This window comes from Betta splendens, chromosome 5 (genome assembly GCF_900634795.4).
Source record: "Betta splendens chromosome 5, fBetSpl5.4, whole genome shotgun sequence".
Taxonomy (NCBI): Eukaryota; Metazoa; Chordata; class Actinopteri; order Anabantiformes; family Osphronemidae; genus Betta; species Betta splendens.
Genome location: NC_040885.2, coordinates 18,294,098 through 18,310,666, shown reverse-complemented (window position 1 = coordinate 18,310,666; position 16,569 = coordinate 18,294,098). Strand labels below are relative to the sequence as shown.

Below are 16,569 nucleotides of genomic sequence, written 5' to 3'. Positions count from 1 at the left end.
TACACGAAAAACATTTAATGTTGCAAATTTATCACAAGTTCCTAAAAGCTTGAATGTGTGTGGTAGAATATTATTATTGTTATGAAGCAGCCAGCAATTTTCTCTCCTTACAGTTACATGTCACTTATACTGGTTAAATGGCTTATATTAGTACAGACAACACATAGGAGACTAATACAAATACTAAGTACGAATATATAAGAAAAAAAAGATGGATAAGGAGCAACACACTCCACAAATAATAACAAACTGATCCACTGTCCAAGGATTAAACTGAGGATTTTCATAAATCTTTAGACATAACAGAGTGTTACTAAACCTACATGGTAACATATACTGGCCAATACAAGGTTAACATAACATCAAGAAGCAACAATTGTCTTCCTCCTCCTTCTCCTGAGCTCAACTTCAAGAACAAAGTGAATTAAAACAGAAAAGATTCTTCAGCTCAATGTGAATTCAGGATCCTGTGAGCAGTGTCACCACCATCACCAGTGTCACTGCTGTCCATGTTGCAATCATTGTTTCAGTCACTGGGGACCACTGGTAATATCTTCAGTGGTAAAGTATCAGTAGTAGCAAACAAAGGAAAGGGCTTCTGAGTGAAGGTCTCTGTGTAGGTGTGTATGTGTGTGTTAGTATCAGGAGCAGAGAAAGACAATTTTCCTCCATCCCAGTCCAGACTAACTCTGATCCTTCTGAACTTCTCCTTCACTGCAAGATCAATGGATGGACCTGATACAGAACATGTTTCATATTTATCTGCACTGAACATTAACATCCATGCTTTCTTAGAAGGTAAAGACGTTGTTTTGACACCCAGACACCAGAAATCATTATCACCAACGTCAACGTCCCAGCTGTGAGTCCCTGAGTCAAAGCCCTCAGAGCCCAGAACACGGTAGAGATTGGGCCTCTCTGGGTTCTCTTCAGCTTTTATCTCAGTCAGATCATCAGACAGAATCGCTCCCCGATTAGCAGTGTTTGGATCCAGGATCACTGGACGGTAGGACACCATTTGCTGCATCTCGTTCCAGATGTTGTGGGTCAGGTTGCCCACATGTTTGGCCACATTTATCAGAGTTCCTGACACCAGCTGTGGATCATCGATTTGTTGAAGCTGTTGGACTCTGTCCACTGTAGCCTTGCAGTTCTGCAGCAATGTGACATCTTCAGCTTTCACTTCCTCCTCTGTGGCTCCGATTATGTCTGACAGAACCAATAGGTCTCTGCTCAGAGCCTCAATCTTCTCCTTCATCACTTTACTCTTCTGCTTCTCTTCCTCCTTCAGAGCAGCGACTCTGGCCTCCTCTTCCTCCTGCAGAAACCGATGAAGCTTTCTAAACTGCTCCCTGATCTGCTGCTCTGTCTTCTGAGACTGAACCTTAATGTACTTTACTTTTTTAACACAGTTTCTTTTACATTGTGTTAATCTCTCCAGTTTGTCCTGTAGAGGCTTCAGGTGTTTCTGCAGCTCCTCTCTATGATCCTGTGCAGCTTCGTTGATGGGACTAAATCTGTGGCCAGTGTGTCTTTTGGACTCTTTACAGACGACACACACCGGCTGCTGATGGTCCAGGCAGAAGAGCTTGAGCTTCTCAGAGTGAAGACTGCAGAGAGCTTCAGACTCTGCTGAGCGTCTCTGCTCTTTCTCCAGTAAATAGGCCTCACACAGGTTCTTCAATGCCCAGTTACAAGGAGGATGTTTGCTGCTTGAAACAGTTTTACAAACTGGACACTCACGTGTTTGTTTCTGTCTCCACCATTTCTTCACACACTCCTCACAGAAGCAGTGAGAACACGACAAAATAACTGGATGTCTAAAGATGTCAAGACAATCAGGACAGCTGAGATCCTCCTCACCCAAGCCATTTTTCAACTCGCGCGATTCATGAGGTTATTACGGTAACAGCGTTGAGCAGCTACGAGCGGGACTAGCAACAAATTACTAAATTTGTTAAGTTGTTTTCATTAGTTTGGCATATCCAGTGTTTATCGCTTATCGTTCTGCAGTGACTGTCCTCCTCTTCAAGCAAAGGCGGCTGCTGCTGTGAGCTTCGAATCCGTTCTGCAGCGCTCTTAAGTGACTCTCACCGTAGTTATCGAGCTAGGAGTCCGCAAGCCGCTCTTCTTCTTCTGTTGCTGCTGCTTCTTCTTCTTCGTGGTGTTTATTGGCAGTTGTCAAACAACATGGCGGCGCATTAACGCCACCCTTCAGGTTGGAGTCTGTTCTTGTTCTTGCTTTTAAAATGAAAAATCAATCTAAAAAGAAGAGAAAACAAAGTTATATCTATACACTGTTTTTCCCTGAAAAACAAGACTAATGCCCTGTAACTCCCTGAGCGACTGACTATCTGCTGTAATGTGTGTGTCAGTGTGTCCCTTGCTGAATTGTATTGTTGACAGATACACACTGCTTGGTCTACTGATTCCTCCACCTGACAAAACTCACACATCCCTGAGTAGTGTTTTCCCATTAAATGTAATGTCTTTTTATTTATTTTTTTTAATAAAAAACTATTTATTATTTATTTTTCTGTGACCCAATTTTCCCTTATATATGATGATATTATATTGTTTTTGTTTTTGTGTTTCTTCCTTCTGCCCTCATCCCACTTCTCTCTGTATTCTATATAGATGTCTGCCTGTTCATTCCCTATCCCAGTTATTTTGCCATTTGTTGATGATTTCACTTTTAATAAAAGGTTTTTGCTTCTGCCTTACTGATGCTGAAGTCCATGAAACTTCCGGTTTGACTGCCTCCTTTCCCAGTGAATCTGCCACCTCTTTCTGTGTAACACACGATGGAGGAAGGACCCAAATGCACAGTGTCGACTTGGTTAAGATCAAAAGTTTAGTTGTTCGAGGTCAGGCAGGCAAAGGTCATACACGAGGCAGGCAAAAACTGGATCCGACAGGGAGCAGGCACAGACGAGGTCAAAAAACAGGCAATGATCAAAACTCACTGTTCAGGACTGTCAGAGACTGGACTAGAGGCAAGGTCGGTAAAACGAGGTCAAACACGAAATACAGGATGATGGTCAAGACAACGCAGACAATCTGTCAAGGAGCTGGGATGAGAGGTGGTGCTTAAATACTGCAGAGCTGATTACTAATGATACACAGGCGATGTTAACAGGGACCGCAAGTAAAACTAGAAATGCTGGTGTTGATGCTGGAACAGGAAGTGGTGACAAAATAAAACCGGAAATGAGTAAAGCGTTAACTAAATGACATGAGCTGTGACACTTTCCCTCTAATTCCTGTGTGTGCTGATATCCATTTAAACATAACTGCTGTCTTTACCTGTTGTTGTCTGAATAGTGCTTCATAAATAACATGAATTACATCCTTCTTTCTCTGGGATGAAATGATTTTATTGCTAATTGAGCTGAGCTGGAATCTGAGCAGAATGACTTTGCCTGGTTTCACCTGTTCTACTGTAATGCTTCTGTAATGGCTAACAATTCTACCGTATAAACTGCAAAAAGCCCCGATGTTCTTTGATTAACAGATATTAGTGAAGCTGCAATGGTAAATTCCGACCCTGTTCTTCCTGTGTTTGGATCTGTGTACATTTCAGTGTAATTGTGATACAAGTCATGAATCCATTCCTCCACCAACACTAGTGAGTGTCCTGAATTTCAGGTCAACTCGTATTTGTGGAAATAACCACGGTGGAGTTACTGTCAGTGACACTGTAGGGAAGAATGTTCTGGTGGAACCCCACTTCATTTGTCACTGCTGTGCTGTTCCATATCTGATGTGTTTGTTCCAGAACCTTATATTATGTTATATCAGCCCAATAGCTCATCACTAGCTGCTCACGTCTGGGACTCACTGGCATTTCCCTCATCTCTACATGCAAAGCATGAGCGTGGTCTTAACCTCACCACAGCATGGTCTCAATGCTTTTGCATGAACTACTTCCAGCTTTCTGAGGTGACGCTTTAGCTGCTGAGCCAAACACAAGACTCCCATAATCCAGCATGGACTGAATCGTGTATTTTAACCAGCGCTTTAAAAACTCCAGTTTTTGAACTGCATGCTTTGAAATGAATAAATATCTAAATGACACTATACTCTCTAAACCAGGGGTGGGCAAACTACGGCCCGCGGGCCACATCCGGCCCGTTTGTCTTTTTAATCCGGAGACTGGTACAGAATTACGGTTTGATGTGAATTATTGCATTTGTTTCATTTTGACTTGTAATGACGGGTATTTAACACCAGGGGGCGCAGTGTCTTGATTTTGCGGAGCCCGAGCCATTTCCAATTACCGCTCTTCTTCTACTGGTCAGATCAGAACCCATCTACAGCAATGTCAGAGGAAAGGGAAGTTGACAGTGAGTGCCGGGTGTTTAAGAAAGAAAGAAAAAACAGAAGGAATGGAAGACTTTATTGTTGATTATGAATGACCTCATTCAAACAAAGCCAGGCTCAGACACAGAAGGAAGTTTAATCTGGTGTGGTACTAAATCTCATCAATAATAACAAGGCACAGATGGTTCCAGATCAGACTCAAACGACTGCTCAAGTAATAGTTTTATACATTTAAAACATTTTAACCATAATTTGAATGATTATTTGGTCTTTCATTACATCTTCTCACTTTAGTGAAACATAAACATAAATTTTGGTCTTTTACTGTTTATTAAACAATGTGTTTTGAGAACTAGACCATCCTTAATGTTACTTTTCTACACTACGGAATTTAGTGACTGATCTGTAGATGTTATGAATTTAATACTAAAAAACAATGGTGTTTTCAAAGTGATATATAAATAACAGTCTGTGACCTGCCCATATGTTTACATTATATGCTGGATAATTTTATATTTTTAAATTGTTTAATCCTCTGCCCTTGTTACTACTGTAAACTCATTAAAAAACATTCTGCTGTTGCAACATGGCAATTTCTCCATTGCGGGACTTTTCTATTCTATTCTAAACACATTCACTACCACAAAAGATGATGGTTAATCTGCCACAAATGCACAGTTATGTTGTGATAATCACAGTTTGATCAAATGTGAGGTTCACATTAACACCAAACTGGATCCATCAGTTGAGCAGCAATAACAAAGTGAATTTAATGCAAAAATGTGAATGATGTCATAAAAGGGATAAAGCAACCATCCTCCTCCTCCTCATCCTGGTGCAGGCCATTAATACACAAATGCAGCTTCTTCATCTTTACGTTGCAGTGATGCAGGCGGTTGAAATCAAAACTGTGCAAATCAGACATAAGAGATTCAGGTTTTTCAGGATTTTGAATGTTTGACCTCAACAACCACCTTAATCTTTAGCTAATCTATAATAATCTATCTTCTACTAATAATATTTTAGATGCTTCTATATGAGAAAAGTTTATAATGGGCCATTTCATGACGGACCAATCAGTGATCATTGTATACGGTTATGTATATGTTTTTTTATTACATCTTGGAAAAAGGATCTGATCTCAGACTGGACACCCCCTAAAATCAAGTTTACAAATAATAATCATCAGTCATTAGTTATTTGAATTTCTCTGGCTACACACCATAGAAATCAAGACCTTATTAGAATACGACCTGTTCAAAATCAGTCCAGATTATGCTTTTGTTCATCAAATGTCACAGTGAATATGTTACAAATTAAACATTTAAATGAATTTACTTAGAAAATATATATTTCTCTCTTTCATAAAGTATAAAATATTCATGATGAAACATGGTTTAGCTGCTTGTTGCATAATAAATCATACACAAAAACATACAAAAATACAGCACCAGAGGTTCACAGACACTGTAATAATTCAAACACAGACATGAAGTTATTTGTAGAGAGAAGCAGGAATTAACAACTGTCTGTGACAGAGTCCGCTCACAGAAATACTGGAGTGAGGCTGAGGTGATGCACGACTGGTTCAGTTACTGTAGTGACTGCGGCTTTGTGAGAGACTCGACACACGTTCAACATGTTGCTGTAAAGTTTGCTTCTCTCAGTTTTTCATGACTTTACTTCCACCTTCACAGTCACAGCAGATGTTAACAGCTGGCAAATCCACAGACAAATCAACAAATGTTTCAGTTGATCAATAACAACTCAGCACTGAGAAGCTGTGTATGTGACATGGATGTACATGTACTGTAGTAGTATTACTCTTAGTAAGGATTGGCCTGAAAATCCTGCAGTGCTCAGGGTGTAAGTGAAAAACTAGAGCCACTTCCATAAAGCTGTGCGTTTCTAGCTGGACCTGTTGAGTCCGTTTGTGCGTGTTTTAAAACGTGCGTTCGAGTCTGGATGAGAGAAGATCAGCTGGATTCTGGGACGCAGGTTTCTGCTTCTACTGTATCTGTGAGGCCACCTGTCTGTCCATAGTCACATCCTCCGCTCCTCTTCCCTCGCGGCCTCTGACGGCGAGGTCACTGGCGATGGCCAACGCTCCTCCCTTCAGGAACCGCACAAAGTTCTCTCCAACCAGCGGCCCCATGGCGTACATGCCCGGTCCTCCTGCCGCAACCACCTTGTTCGTGAACGGGTCCACCTCAATCGGGTTCCTCCGGCAAGAAATTGGTTTGCTGGGGTCGAGGCCGAGAGAACGCCCATTGTTGTCCAGAAAGGAAAGGTTTGGGTGGGCCCCGATCAGAACCAGTGCCTTAGAGACCTGGACCACCGTCCGCTCCCCAGAGTCTGACTCCAGAACGCACTTCCGGTCCGGCCTGAACTCCACCACTCTGTGAAGTGGGAAGCTCAGGTAACCTGGGTACGAGGAGGGAGATGAGGTGTAGGAGTGGTGCTGAGAGAGAGAGGAAGGTGACGACTGGTGGAGGTTCTGGGCATTGTCGTGTGGGGGGGGGCTCGGTCGGTGCTGCTGCTGTGTCATCATCTGATGAACCTAGAGGCCGAAGGACAGGAAGGGGTGGATTAGTAACGACTACTGGACCCACGCAGATGTAATGAATAACGAAAAGCTCATGAGCGGATCCTCACCTTGTGGTACTCTGGGTAGAGCAGCTTGGGCAGCTGGTTAAAGATGAGCCCAGGGTCGGTGACCGAGCGTCTGAAGACGTGGCAGACGGGCGTGTTGAGGTGGTGGGCGGCCAGCACTGCGTCGGCCGCTGTGAGCCCCGCTCCCACCACCAGCACCGGGTCTGAGGACTGGTCCAGCTCCCCGCGGGAGATGGCCGCCTCCAGCTCCCAGAAGGAGTGGTAGACGAAGGGCAGGGCCTCGCCCTCCACGCCGAGCCGGGCCGGGATGTCGTGGGTCCCCGTCGCCAACACCACATTGTGGGCCAAGACGGAAAAAGGCACCTCCTGGGAGACAGAGGAACCGTCTGGAAGAGGACGAAGAAAGGTGGAGGTGATGATGTGGCATGAAGCAGACGAACACCACAGTAAGACATCCCTTCTTACAACGTACCTGCCAGCTCCTCCCCCTCCCTGCGCTGCAGCCCCATCACCCTCCAGCAGGGCGGCGACCCGTCCTCGTTGCCGGGCTGCCTCGTTACTGAGGTGACGGTGGTCCTGCAGGCGAAGCTCTGCTCCAGGGACATCTGGGAAACGTAGTGCTGGTAGTAGGACGCTATCTCAGCAGGCGTGGCTCGGTCATTCCGCACGTTTCTGGAAGCACATTTAAACGCATTTTAAAAACAAACAGGAATCATTTCCCGCAAGGAGTCATTACATGTAAGTAAAGCTTAACAGACCTGCGTTTGTCTCGTATCCAGTCCTTCAGTTTAAGTCCTGGCAGCTCCATCCAGTTGGCCAGGCTCAGAGTCAGCATGGAGCCCTCCATTGCCTGGAAACAGCACAAATAGAGCAGGTCAGACTCGGTCACATGTCGGATCATGTGTGCAACAAAGCATCTGAAGGAGGAGCGTTTCCATAAAGTGTAAAACGGAAACCCTGTTTTGTTAGGGTTCCTGTTTTAATATGAAATTATTAAATGCATGAACATGCAACTATTAAAACTGCAATTAGTAGAGGTTATTGCATTGTCACACATCTCGGCTGTGTCATAATAAACAGTGCTCCCATGGACTCACATGCCAGGCTCCCCCAGGAGGACCCTTCCCCAGCACCAGGTGGGGGACGGCGCGCTCCGGCTCGTATCTCCATTCCAACGGAGACGTGTGCTCCAAACCGAAGTCACTGTCAGGGAGCAGCAGGGAGTCAAAGAGCACAGCCACAGGGTTGGACGATCTCCCCTCCAAGCCTTCGCACAAGTATTCAAGGTCCTGGACAGACGGTGCCAGGATTCATTAATGAAGTGAAGTGAAGTGTGTGTGTGTGTGTGTGTGTGTGTGTGTGTGTGTGTGTGTGTGTGTGTGTGTGTGTGTGTGTGTGTGTGTGTGTGTGTGTGTGTGTGTGTGTGTGTGTGTTTGGGTGCGTGTGTTTGGGTGCGTGTGTTTGGGTGCGTGTGTTTGGGTGCGTGTGTTTGGGTGCGTGTGTTTGTGTGTGTGTGTGTATCTGTGTGTGCATGTGTGTGTGTGCGTGCGTGTGCATGTGTGCATGTGCATGTGTGTGTGTGCGTACGTGTGCATGTGTGCGTTACCTGCTCCAGCAGCGACAGGTGAGCCTGCTCCGCCAGCTTGCTGTGCAGCAGAGGGTTGGGGTGCGATGCCTCCGGTGACAGGTAGGGGGTGTGACCTGACAACAGGTACGAGAGACAGATCCCTGACGGGCCGTTACCTGAGAGACACAGACACACAGAGCTCAGGTTTTCTGAGACTATTGATTTGTTGCAACAAAACACAGTAATGAAGTCCCAGGTGCCTTGAAAGTCCACTGATCACATTCTGGTTGATTGTTATTTCCACACTGGTTACTATGGTTACTCCAGCAGAAATCTTCAGAAATGTTTTATTGACTTGATTTTCTTGTTTGTTCCTGTAAACTAATGTCCAAACAGGAGCTAGTGTGAATTTAGCTACAGCTAAATAAACAGTCAATGATTAACCACAGCAACACTATGACTCATTGACTAATGTGTTGGGTCAATCTGCTTCATAAACCAATGACTCAGCAAAGTCTCACACAATAAAGTCATTATGAGGCATCACAATGACTATGAAATTATATATAGTCTGTCAGGATTTGAATGTTTGGTCTTGACTGTGACAGTGAAGCTTCCTAAAGGTCAAACCAACAGTAGAAACAAGAATTAAAGCCATCTTAAATAAGCGTGTGAGCTTCTTACCAATGATCACCACTGGTAAAATCTCTCCAGGGACGATGTCTTTATTGTGAAGATCCATTTTTTTACTGAAAAGAGAAACACATTGGACTTATTGTCATTTCCAATTAGATATTATTCAATTATTGCCATCATTTGAACATATTATTTTTTTACATTTGCCGTTTGGTATCTGTAAAATGTCTCTGTCCTGTGAAGTTAAGTAGCCGTTTCCTTTGTAGTCGGTCGACAGATGCCTCTTTGATCTGCCTGCAGGTCTTCACTGACCTCAGTCACACACGCGTCCTGGCCTTTGTGAAGCGGAGCACAATGACATAATGCATTCCTTAAACCTGAATCACCGCTGCCCAATGTCCAACTCTGACATCTGCCCTGAACGCAACACGACTCCAACCTGAACTGTAACCGAACTAAATATCAAACACACACTTCCTCACACTTCAACACAGCAGCATGAGCTCATGTACACAGAGCAGTCACTAACCACACACACACACACACACACACACACACACACACACACACACACACACACACACACACACACACACACACACACACACACACACACACACACACACACACACACACACACACACACACACACACACACACACACTAAACGGCTGAATCAAAGTTACTTTACATTCTTCATGAACACCTGTTATGTCCTGTTGACGTCTGGAGCTCTGACACAGAACAACAGCCCAGTAAAGCACATTTACTGAAGTCATTGGGATTCGAATGGAACGTCTGGAAATATGGGCTTGGTTGTGTTTGCAGCAGAGAAACCAAACTCCTGTAGCAACGGACAAACTGGCCTGAAAATGACTCTTACGTAACGACACCTGCAGCCGGAGCCTCTCGTTTCCTTCCTATAACAAAACAGAGACACCAGAACGTTCGAGCGTCGGAAATTAAAGCCGTCTTTTTCTAGAATATGAAAAAGATGCCCACTTTAAAGTCACGCAGTATTTAACATTATATAAAAGGACAGAAATGACTTTAGGACAGACAGCAAACTGGCTTCAGGTTCTGCTGCTCAACAAATATTTGCTTCAGCAGTACTAGAGTCCAGCAGCCTTTTAAACCATGGAGCTGCTTTGCTTGGGACACAGGTGGAATATACAAATTTGTAGTTTGCATGTAAACATTACACATATTTCTATTCCTCTGCTTATTTGTTCTTCTGAGTTCACTGAAAGCACTGAACCCTTCAGGCCGTGAGCTCACACACAGGAACACGCAGAGCGGAGGGTGGAGGGCGTCCGCGCGCAAAAATCTGCACAGTCATAGCTACAGGGCAAACGGTGACGAGGCGAAAAGCGGACATGCAAAGGAGGACAGGAGGAAGACAAAGAAGAAGATAGAAGAAAACAGAGTCACGAGAAGAGAAGCGAAGGCACAAAGAGAAAGGAATGAGCCAGAAGGAGGCAGGAAGCTGGGAGGGGGTTCAGGAGGGTTACGTAAGGGCGGCGCAGGCTGGCGCCGAGCCCAGACGGGAGTGTGTTCATGGCGAGACACACACACACACACATGCACACACACACGCACACACATGCACACACACACACGCACACACACACGCCTTACCCCTCTCCTCTACACACACACACACACACGCACGCACACACACACATGCACACGCACACACTCCCCTCTCCTCTACACACACACACACACACACACACACACACACACACACACACACACACACGCTGTACGTGACTAAGTGCAGCCCCACTGGCCCACTTTCCAGGTGGACCTGGGTGATTCACTTCACTTGATTCCTTCACAGAGATGCTAAAAGGGACTAATGGCAGATTTACAGTAAAGGCTGTTACTCACACTCTTATTTTAACAACAGGATTTTAGTTGTGGATAAAAATAAAGAACCTGGATCAGAGCTGTTGCTCAGATGTGTGCTTCACATTAGTTCTGCTTTACAGTAACTGGGAGAAAAGTCAAAGCTGAAGATGGTGTTTACTGTAAACTGACGTAGAAGAAGAACTTGACTCTGTTCAGCCACACTGGTTTGAGTCTGTGTTCATTCATACTTAGTTCTACTGCATTTACACTTTGTTGAGTCAACACAACAAAGAGTGAAAAGTGAAAAGCTGAAGTGTGATTATCTTATTAACCTCAATGACCCGGCAGTTTCCAGTTTTACTTCAGTGAGTGTGTGCGTGTGGTTGTGCGCGGCTCATTGTCAACACGTGCTTATGTAACTGCATCTGTACCTACGCGCTTTAAATCAGCGCATCCAGTTTTTATGTGATGACACGTGAACGCAAAGATGAAATCACCAAATAAAGCACAACTGCACCACCTCACAACAAAGAGCTGGAGCGCAGAGTTGGGTGCGAGGCTCTGACGCTGGACCCTCTGCTTCTGCACCCACAGGCGGCTAACGAGATTTTAATTATCCGCCCAGTGAATGGAAAACCTGCAGCAATTCATGAAGGTCTGGAGGGGGGTCCTTGTGCAGTAAAACAAAAACCGCTTCAGAGCAGGTAGTAAATACGGGCTTCTGTTCTGATGATTATCTGAAACACTTTTTTTGATGTTTTCCTGTAAACACCTTGTTGCCTAAAGTCACTTACAACACCTTACAGACATCAAGGCCTGTGACCTCTGACCTCCATCCTGCTGGTTTCCTGTAACTGTGGCTCCAGATAAGGACGCATCCTCCACCAGTTCAGGCTGTTTCGCTCTAAACACCTCCTGAATGAACTGTTGTTACTGATCACATGAGCTGTGCTCGGCTTTCCTTTAACAGGCTAATCCTGCTAATAGCCCCATTTTGAAAGCTGCTTGGACCCAGTGTGTGTGTGTGTGTCTGGGCGGAGACCACCCCCACCCCCTCCTCGTTCGCCTTCTGGTGAACTCTACGTCATTACATCACGTCAGTGTGAACTGAGGACAGAGACCTGCTCCTGCTGCGCTCCAGCACCGCACGAATAAAGCGTAATAACGCGCTGCGGTCTCGTTTATAACCACGCGCATGCGCCGTACGCCCACGCCGCCACTGATGAATGAAAGAATAAATGAAGCTTACTCACGTGTGTTTGCCGGTGTGAGTGCGTCTCCAAGCTGCCGAAGCCTTTCAGGAACAGAAACGCGCGGACTGTATGTAGTTCTCTGCGGATTTCGTCTCTCACTTTCTCATCCCGCAGCGGTGGTTCCTGCTTTCCAGCCGAATCACTCCGGACATGTGCGACACAAACCTGCAGCTGCGTCCGTGAGCTCACGGCTTATATATCATTACGCATAGGCCAGTCCGTCAGCCAATCAGCGGTCACCACTCACCCGCCCGCTTCCTCGACCCCTCCCTCACCAGCCCTGGCGTAGAGGCAAAGATCGTCTATCGTAGCACGATGGACACGGTGTAAACGGCCGAGTGGCCCCTAAAACACAGATGGCGCAGTGGTCACAGGAGCGGATGTACAGGGTGGCAAACAGGGGCAGCAGCTGCAGAGATGTACAACTTACAGAGATACAGTCAAAATATTATCAATAATGATAGTCTTCATTTTGGTGTCTACAAATCTAAAGGAGTGAGTGCTCACGTTTTTGTACTCTGTCGTGCGTGAGGTAGAGACGTGTGTATAAAAAGTTGGGTCAATTTTATCGGCGAACTGTCATGTGACAATTCTAGCGTGATTTTTTTATTACTGACGCTGAACTTCAGTCCGTTGCATCGATGGAAAAAATGCTAAAAGGGAACAAAGCACTTTTCTCGCCCAGTTGTCACATGTCCTGATGCAGCAGTTTATGTTAGAGTTGTATAAGTCTGTGGAGCACAGGTCGGACCTCCACCCGTCTGCATCATATTTGACTACACTATTTTAAACAGCTTTAGGTGCTTTGTCAGAACATAGCCTGTCAAAATGTTTTTTCATGCAGACAATTAAATAAAAACGTAAACATTAATTAAATGATCAAACTAGTATAATTCAACATATAACACTAAAATGCATAAATAGGAATAGGATAGAAATGTACATTAGCAAAGCGGTAAATACACAAGCTGTTACTGTTCCTCCACCTCAGTGTAATGACTGACTGCTTCAACTCTGCTGCTTCGATGGCTCTGGTTTCTGGATCTTTCTGATGAATGACGCAACAGACTGAGCGCTGTCTGTTTCAGTAATAGTTCAGTAATAACTCGAAGGACTTCCCGGTCGTTCTGTGGCGACACGCTGATTTCTCACTGTGCAAGGTTGTGTAAAGTTTTGACAATTTGAATATAACCCGCAACCGACGGACAGAGAGCTCACGTAGATACAGTTTTCGGTTCTAGTTTGCTCTGTAATGCGGCCCGTTTAAACGGCAGAAGCAGTGGAGCTGTCAGATTCCCAGTTCCAGTATGTTTTAATCCGGACGACGCGCTGGTGAGAAGAACCTCCACGTGCTCCGCTGCGGCCTCACGTCTGCAGCGCTTCCTGCCTTTTCCTGACCCGGTCTGAGCTGCAGAACCAGTAGCTCTGGACAACATGGGTGCAGGTTCTGCGGTTTCCTTTGTGCGCTGAAAGTTTTTCTTCTCTTCTGCTTTAATTAATCTTAAAACAAGTCTGACTGGATTCAAGTCATTTCCTTTTGATTCTGTGTGGGTTTGTGTTGTATTGGTACCAGTCTTAGAACTGCAACAATGTGCTTGTTGTGATGGCATCGAGCCCAAAGACAATGTGTTGGAGCCCTCGTCACAGGGTAAATCATCAGCATCATCACAAGAGCAACATACGTTTGTCCACTGTGTTTGAGGCATTACAACTGTTTCCACCAGTGTCTGGATGTTACTGATCGTGTGTAAGGTTGTGTAACCGCTGCATCCTCAATGATTTGAATGGCACCAGTTTGATCATAGAGAGGACGCCCGTCAAATGTGCATCAGCAAAGAAGTGGAACCAGGGTTTATTCACAGAATAAAGGTGTTCATTATTTGTCTCACTGCTTATTATTGGACTGTTAGGTCGATTGATAACAATGTTAGAGCTGTTAAAGGTACGCTTTTATTTGTTTAATGACTGTTGGAACCTTCTTCTATTCTTTCCCTGCAGCTTCCTGCCGCGCTCCTCCCCTCTCTTGTACTTTATACATGTGGTTGTGCCGTCCTGTCCCGTCGGCTGTTGCTCAACAGTGACTGAGAGTGAGATATTTGACACAAGTATGACTTCAGACAGCAAAGACGCGCTTCCTCATTGCACCTTTGAAACCTGTTTGTTTCCGTGCACCTTTTAATGGAATGAAAATGCATGAGGCAGTGGACGAGTTGCAGAATAATATGAAACCTGTGGAATGTGGAATGAAGACTGTTTAGATTATAGGTATGAATGCTCCAAACTACCACCTGTCCATCGTTTGGGGAGTCATTGTCGTTCAAGGTTTAGAAAAGGTTCAAACCACAGGTCTGATCCTTTTCTAAAGATCTGTATCACAACAGTGAAGTCTGAAACAAGACAGACCGACACGTGTCACTCAAACTGTGGCTCAGAAATGAAAGCAAAACCTCAGCAGGAGCAATTAATGCTCTCATTGATCTTAGCGACTGGTGATAAAATGTCCCATGCGTTCCCTATAGGAAGCACATACCTGCTGAGTTACTAGACTCCAGACTGACTGCTTCAGTCCTGCAGAGTCAGAACGCGGTCATTGTTGCTGTTTATCAGCGCTCACCTGTGCAGACACTGGTCTGTCTTTGCTGAGGAGCCTGTTGAATATGTAATTATTTTTATCAGTGTGTTTGTGCTCCATCACAGACACTTGCACCCGATGCTGAAGCCTTCGGCCTTTGGGGCTGTTTGAGGCGTGAAAGCAGTGACGCACGTCCAAAGAAGCGAGTGCTGCGCCGTCAGTTTAATCCCACTCAGGAAGCGTTCCTTTGTCCCTGTGTGAAAACTCAAGCAGATCTGCTTTCAACAGCAGAGATCACAGGCAGAGGATGAGCCCGTCTCAGCCAGACAAAAGGCCCGTGAGGGGTTAAAAGTACACAGAGCATTCCTCCTCTGTCTCTGTTCCAGGAACAGAGAGGACGCGTGAATAAGACAAACGAACTGTGGACTTCACACAAACCAAAGAAAACACACACAGGAGATGTGCCACGTAAGACATTTTACATGAGTGGGACCAGTTCAGACCCACACGGTCTCACTGGGAGATGTAAAGCTGGACGTTTGTCTCTCGCTGTTCACTCACAAAGTTAATAGTAAAATACCTAAAAGGCAGAAACAATTAGTGAAAATCTGTGTGTGTTTGGAAAGTTACACAAAACCATCAAACGCTGACAGAAGCGCGTCGTTCCTCACAGCCTCATGAAGGAAACCGCTCCTTTAGGACTGAATCCAACGCTGACCTCTGACCTGCGCAGGCTCCTGCAGGCGGGAGGAATGTGTTCAATCAGCCCTGCACCGGCGTCTGCAGGCCTCAGGAGCTCACGCCTTCAAATGGACACTTGGACCAAATATTATGGAATTATATATTATATAAATAATATGATGTAATGCTGTGTTGTGCGTCGAGGTGTCTGATTGTGGTGATATAACACATGACTTTTTCGGACCTCACACTGAATTATGGTCACAGCTGGAATTATCACGAACGGTCCCTGAGTCTTAAACAGCAGCAGGAGAGAATCAGGTTTTTAAAAAACATCTCAACATTTGGTTTTTGCTTCTGATTAGTTTATAATAACAGTAACAGCAATAATCACTGTCTGATAAAGTCCTGATATGTGACGTTTCATGATCACCTCGTTGGTAAACAGCACCAGACTGTAAGGCTGTGAAGGCTGTGCATGGGTCAGGATCCGGTTCTCTGGAATAAACACAAAGGCAGATTTCACCTTCGTTGGGACTGAAAAAACAAACACACCTGGACGCATTCATGACTCACTCATCCAGCTGGAAGCTGAACTCAGAGTTTACCTAAGGCTTCATTACAGTTTTAAAAACATTCACACGACAGAAACACAGATTTATATTACGTATTTATTTATAATAAATACTTCCAATATTGTGACCAACGTATCGAATATAACGAACATTTCTCTGCCTTTCTCATATTTTCCAGTATAGAACAATGGGTTCTTTTTCCATCATTGATGCAGACTTAGCATCAGCTTTCAGCTGAGCTACAACATCTGAGAGACAAACTCCAGCAGCCAAACACTTGTTGAAGCTTGTTGGGTCTCATCCTTCTGGCCCTAAGATACACAGAGAGAGGCACCGGGGTCATTTCAGGCCCTGAGGATTAAAGATCAGGTCCAACTCGACAGCGAGCGATTGTTCACTGTTTGCTGCTTTGACAAACGTCATGCAGCCGTCAGAGCTGCTCCCACGTCCACGTTTGATGGATAAACCTTGATAAACACAGGAGGATGATGATCC

The 16,569-nt window shown here is 45.1% G+C and overlaps 2 protein-coding genes across 2 annotated transcripts; both read right to left on the bottom strand.

The window, feature by feature from the left end:
* On the bottom strand, positions 1-1,894 carry LOC114855432 (E3 ubiquitin-protein ligase TRIM39-like; the record flags this gene model as incomplete). Its single annotated transcript, XM_029150587.3, has 1 exon — positions 1-1,894. A coding segment is annotated over one exon (1,368 nt), but the record flags the coding sequence as incomplete, so codon positions are not given.
* A 2,489-nt stretch (positions 1,895-4,383) lies between these two features.
* On the bottom strand, positions 4,384-12,529 carry osgn1 (oxidative stress induced growth inhibitor 1). The gene is made up of 8 exons (XM_029151526.3): positions 12,247-12,529; positions 9,188-9,252; positions 8,543-8,679; positions 8,034-8,225; positions 7,695-7,786; positions 7,409-7,608; positions 6,979-7,322; positions 4,384-6,883 (listed from the first exon to the last, which is right to left on the bottom strand). The coding sequence occupies exons 2-8, from the start codon at positions 9,243-9,245 to the stop codon at positions 6,332-6,334; spliced, it is 1,575 nt and encodes a 524-aa protein (XP_029007359.1). The 5' UTR covers positions 9,246-9,252; positions 12,247-12,529; the 3' UTR covers positions 4,384-6,331.
* Between the last annotated feature and the right edge of the window lie 4,040 nt (positions 12,530-16,569).

Bases quoted from the DNA above. Each gene is read 5' to 3' on its own strand.
- osgn1 (XM_029151526.3), bottom strand. From the start codon at position 9,245: ATGGATCTTCACAATAAAGACATCGTCCCTGGAGAGATTTTACCAGTG. The intron at 8,680-9,187 runs GTAAGAAGCTCA...TGTGTCTCTCAG, and splicing joins TTTACCAGTGGTGATCATTG to GTAACGGCCCGTCAGGGATC. The intron at 7,787-8,033 runs GTGAGTCCATGG...TGCTGTTTCCAG, and splicing joins CTCCTGGGGGAGCCTGGCAT to GCAATGGAGGGCTCCATGCT.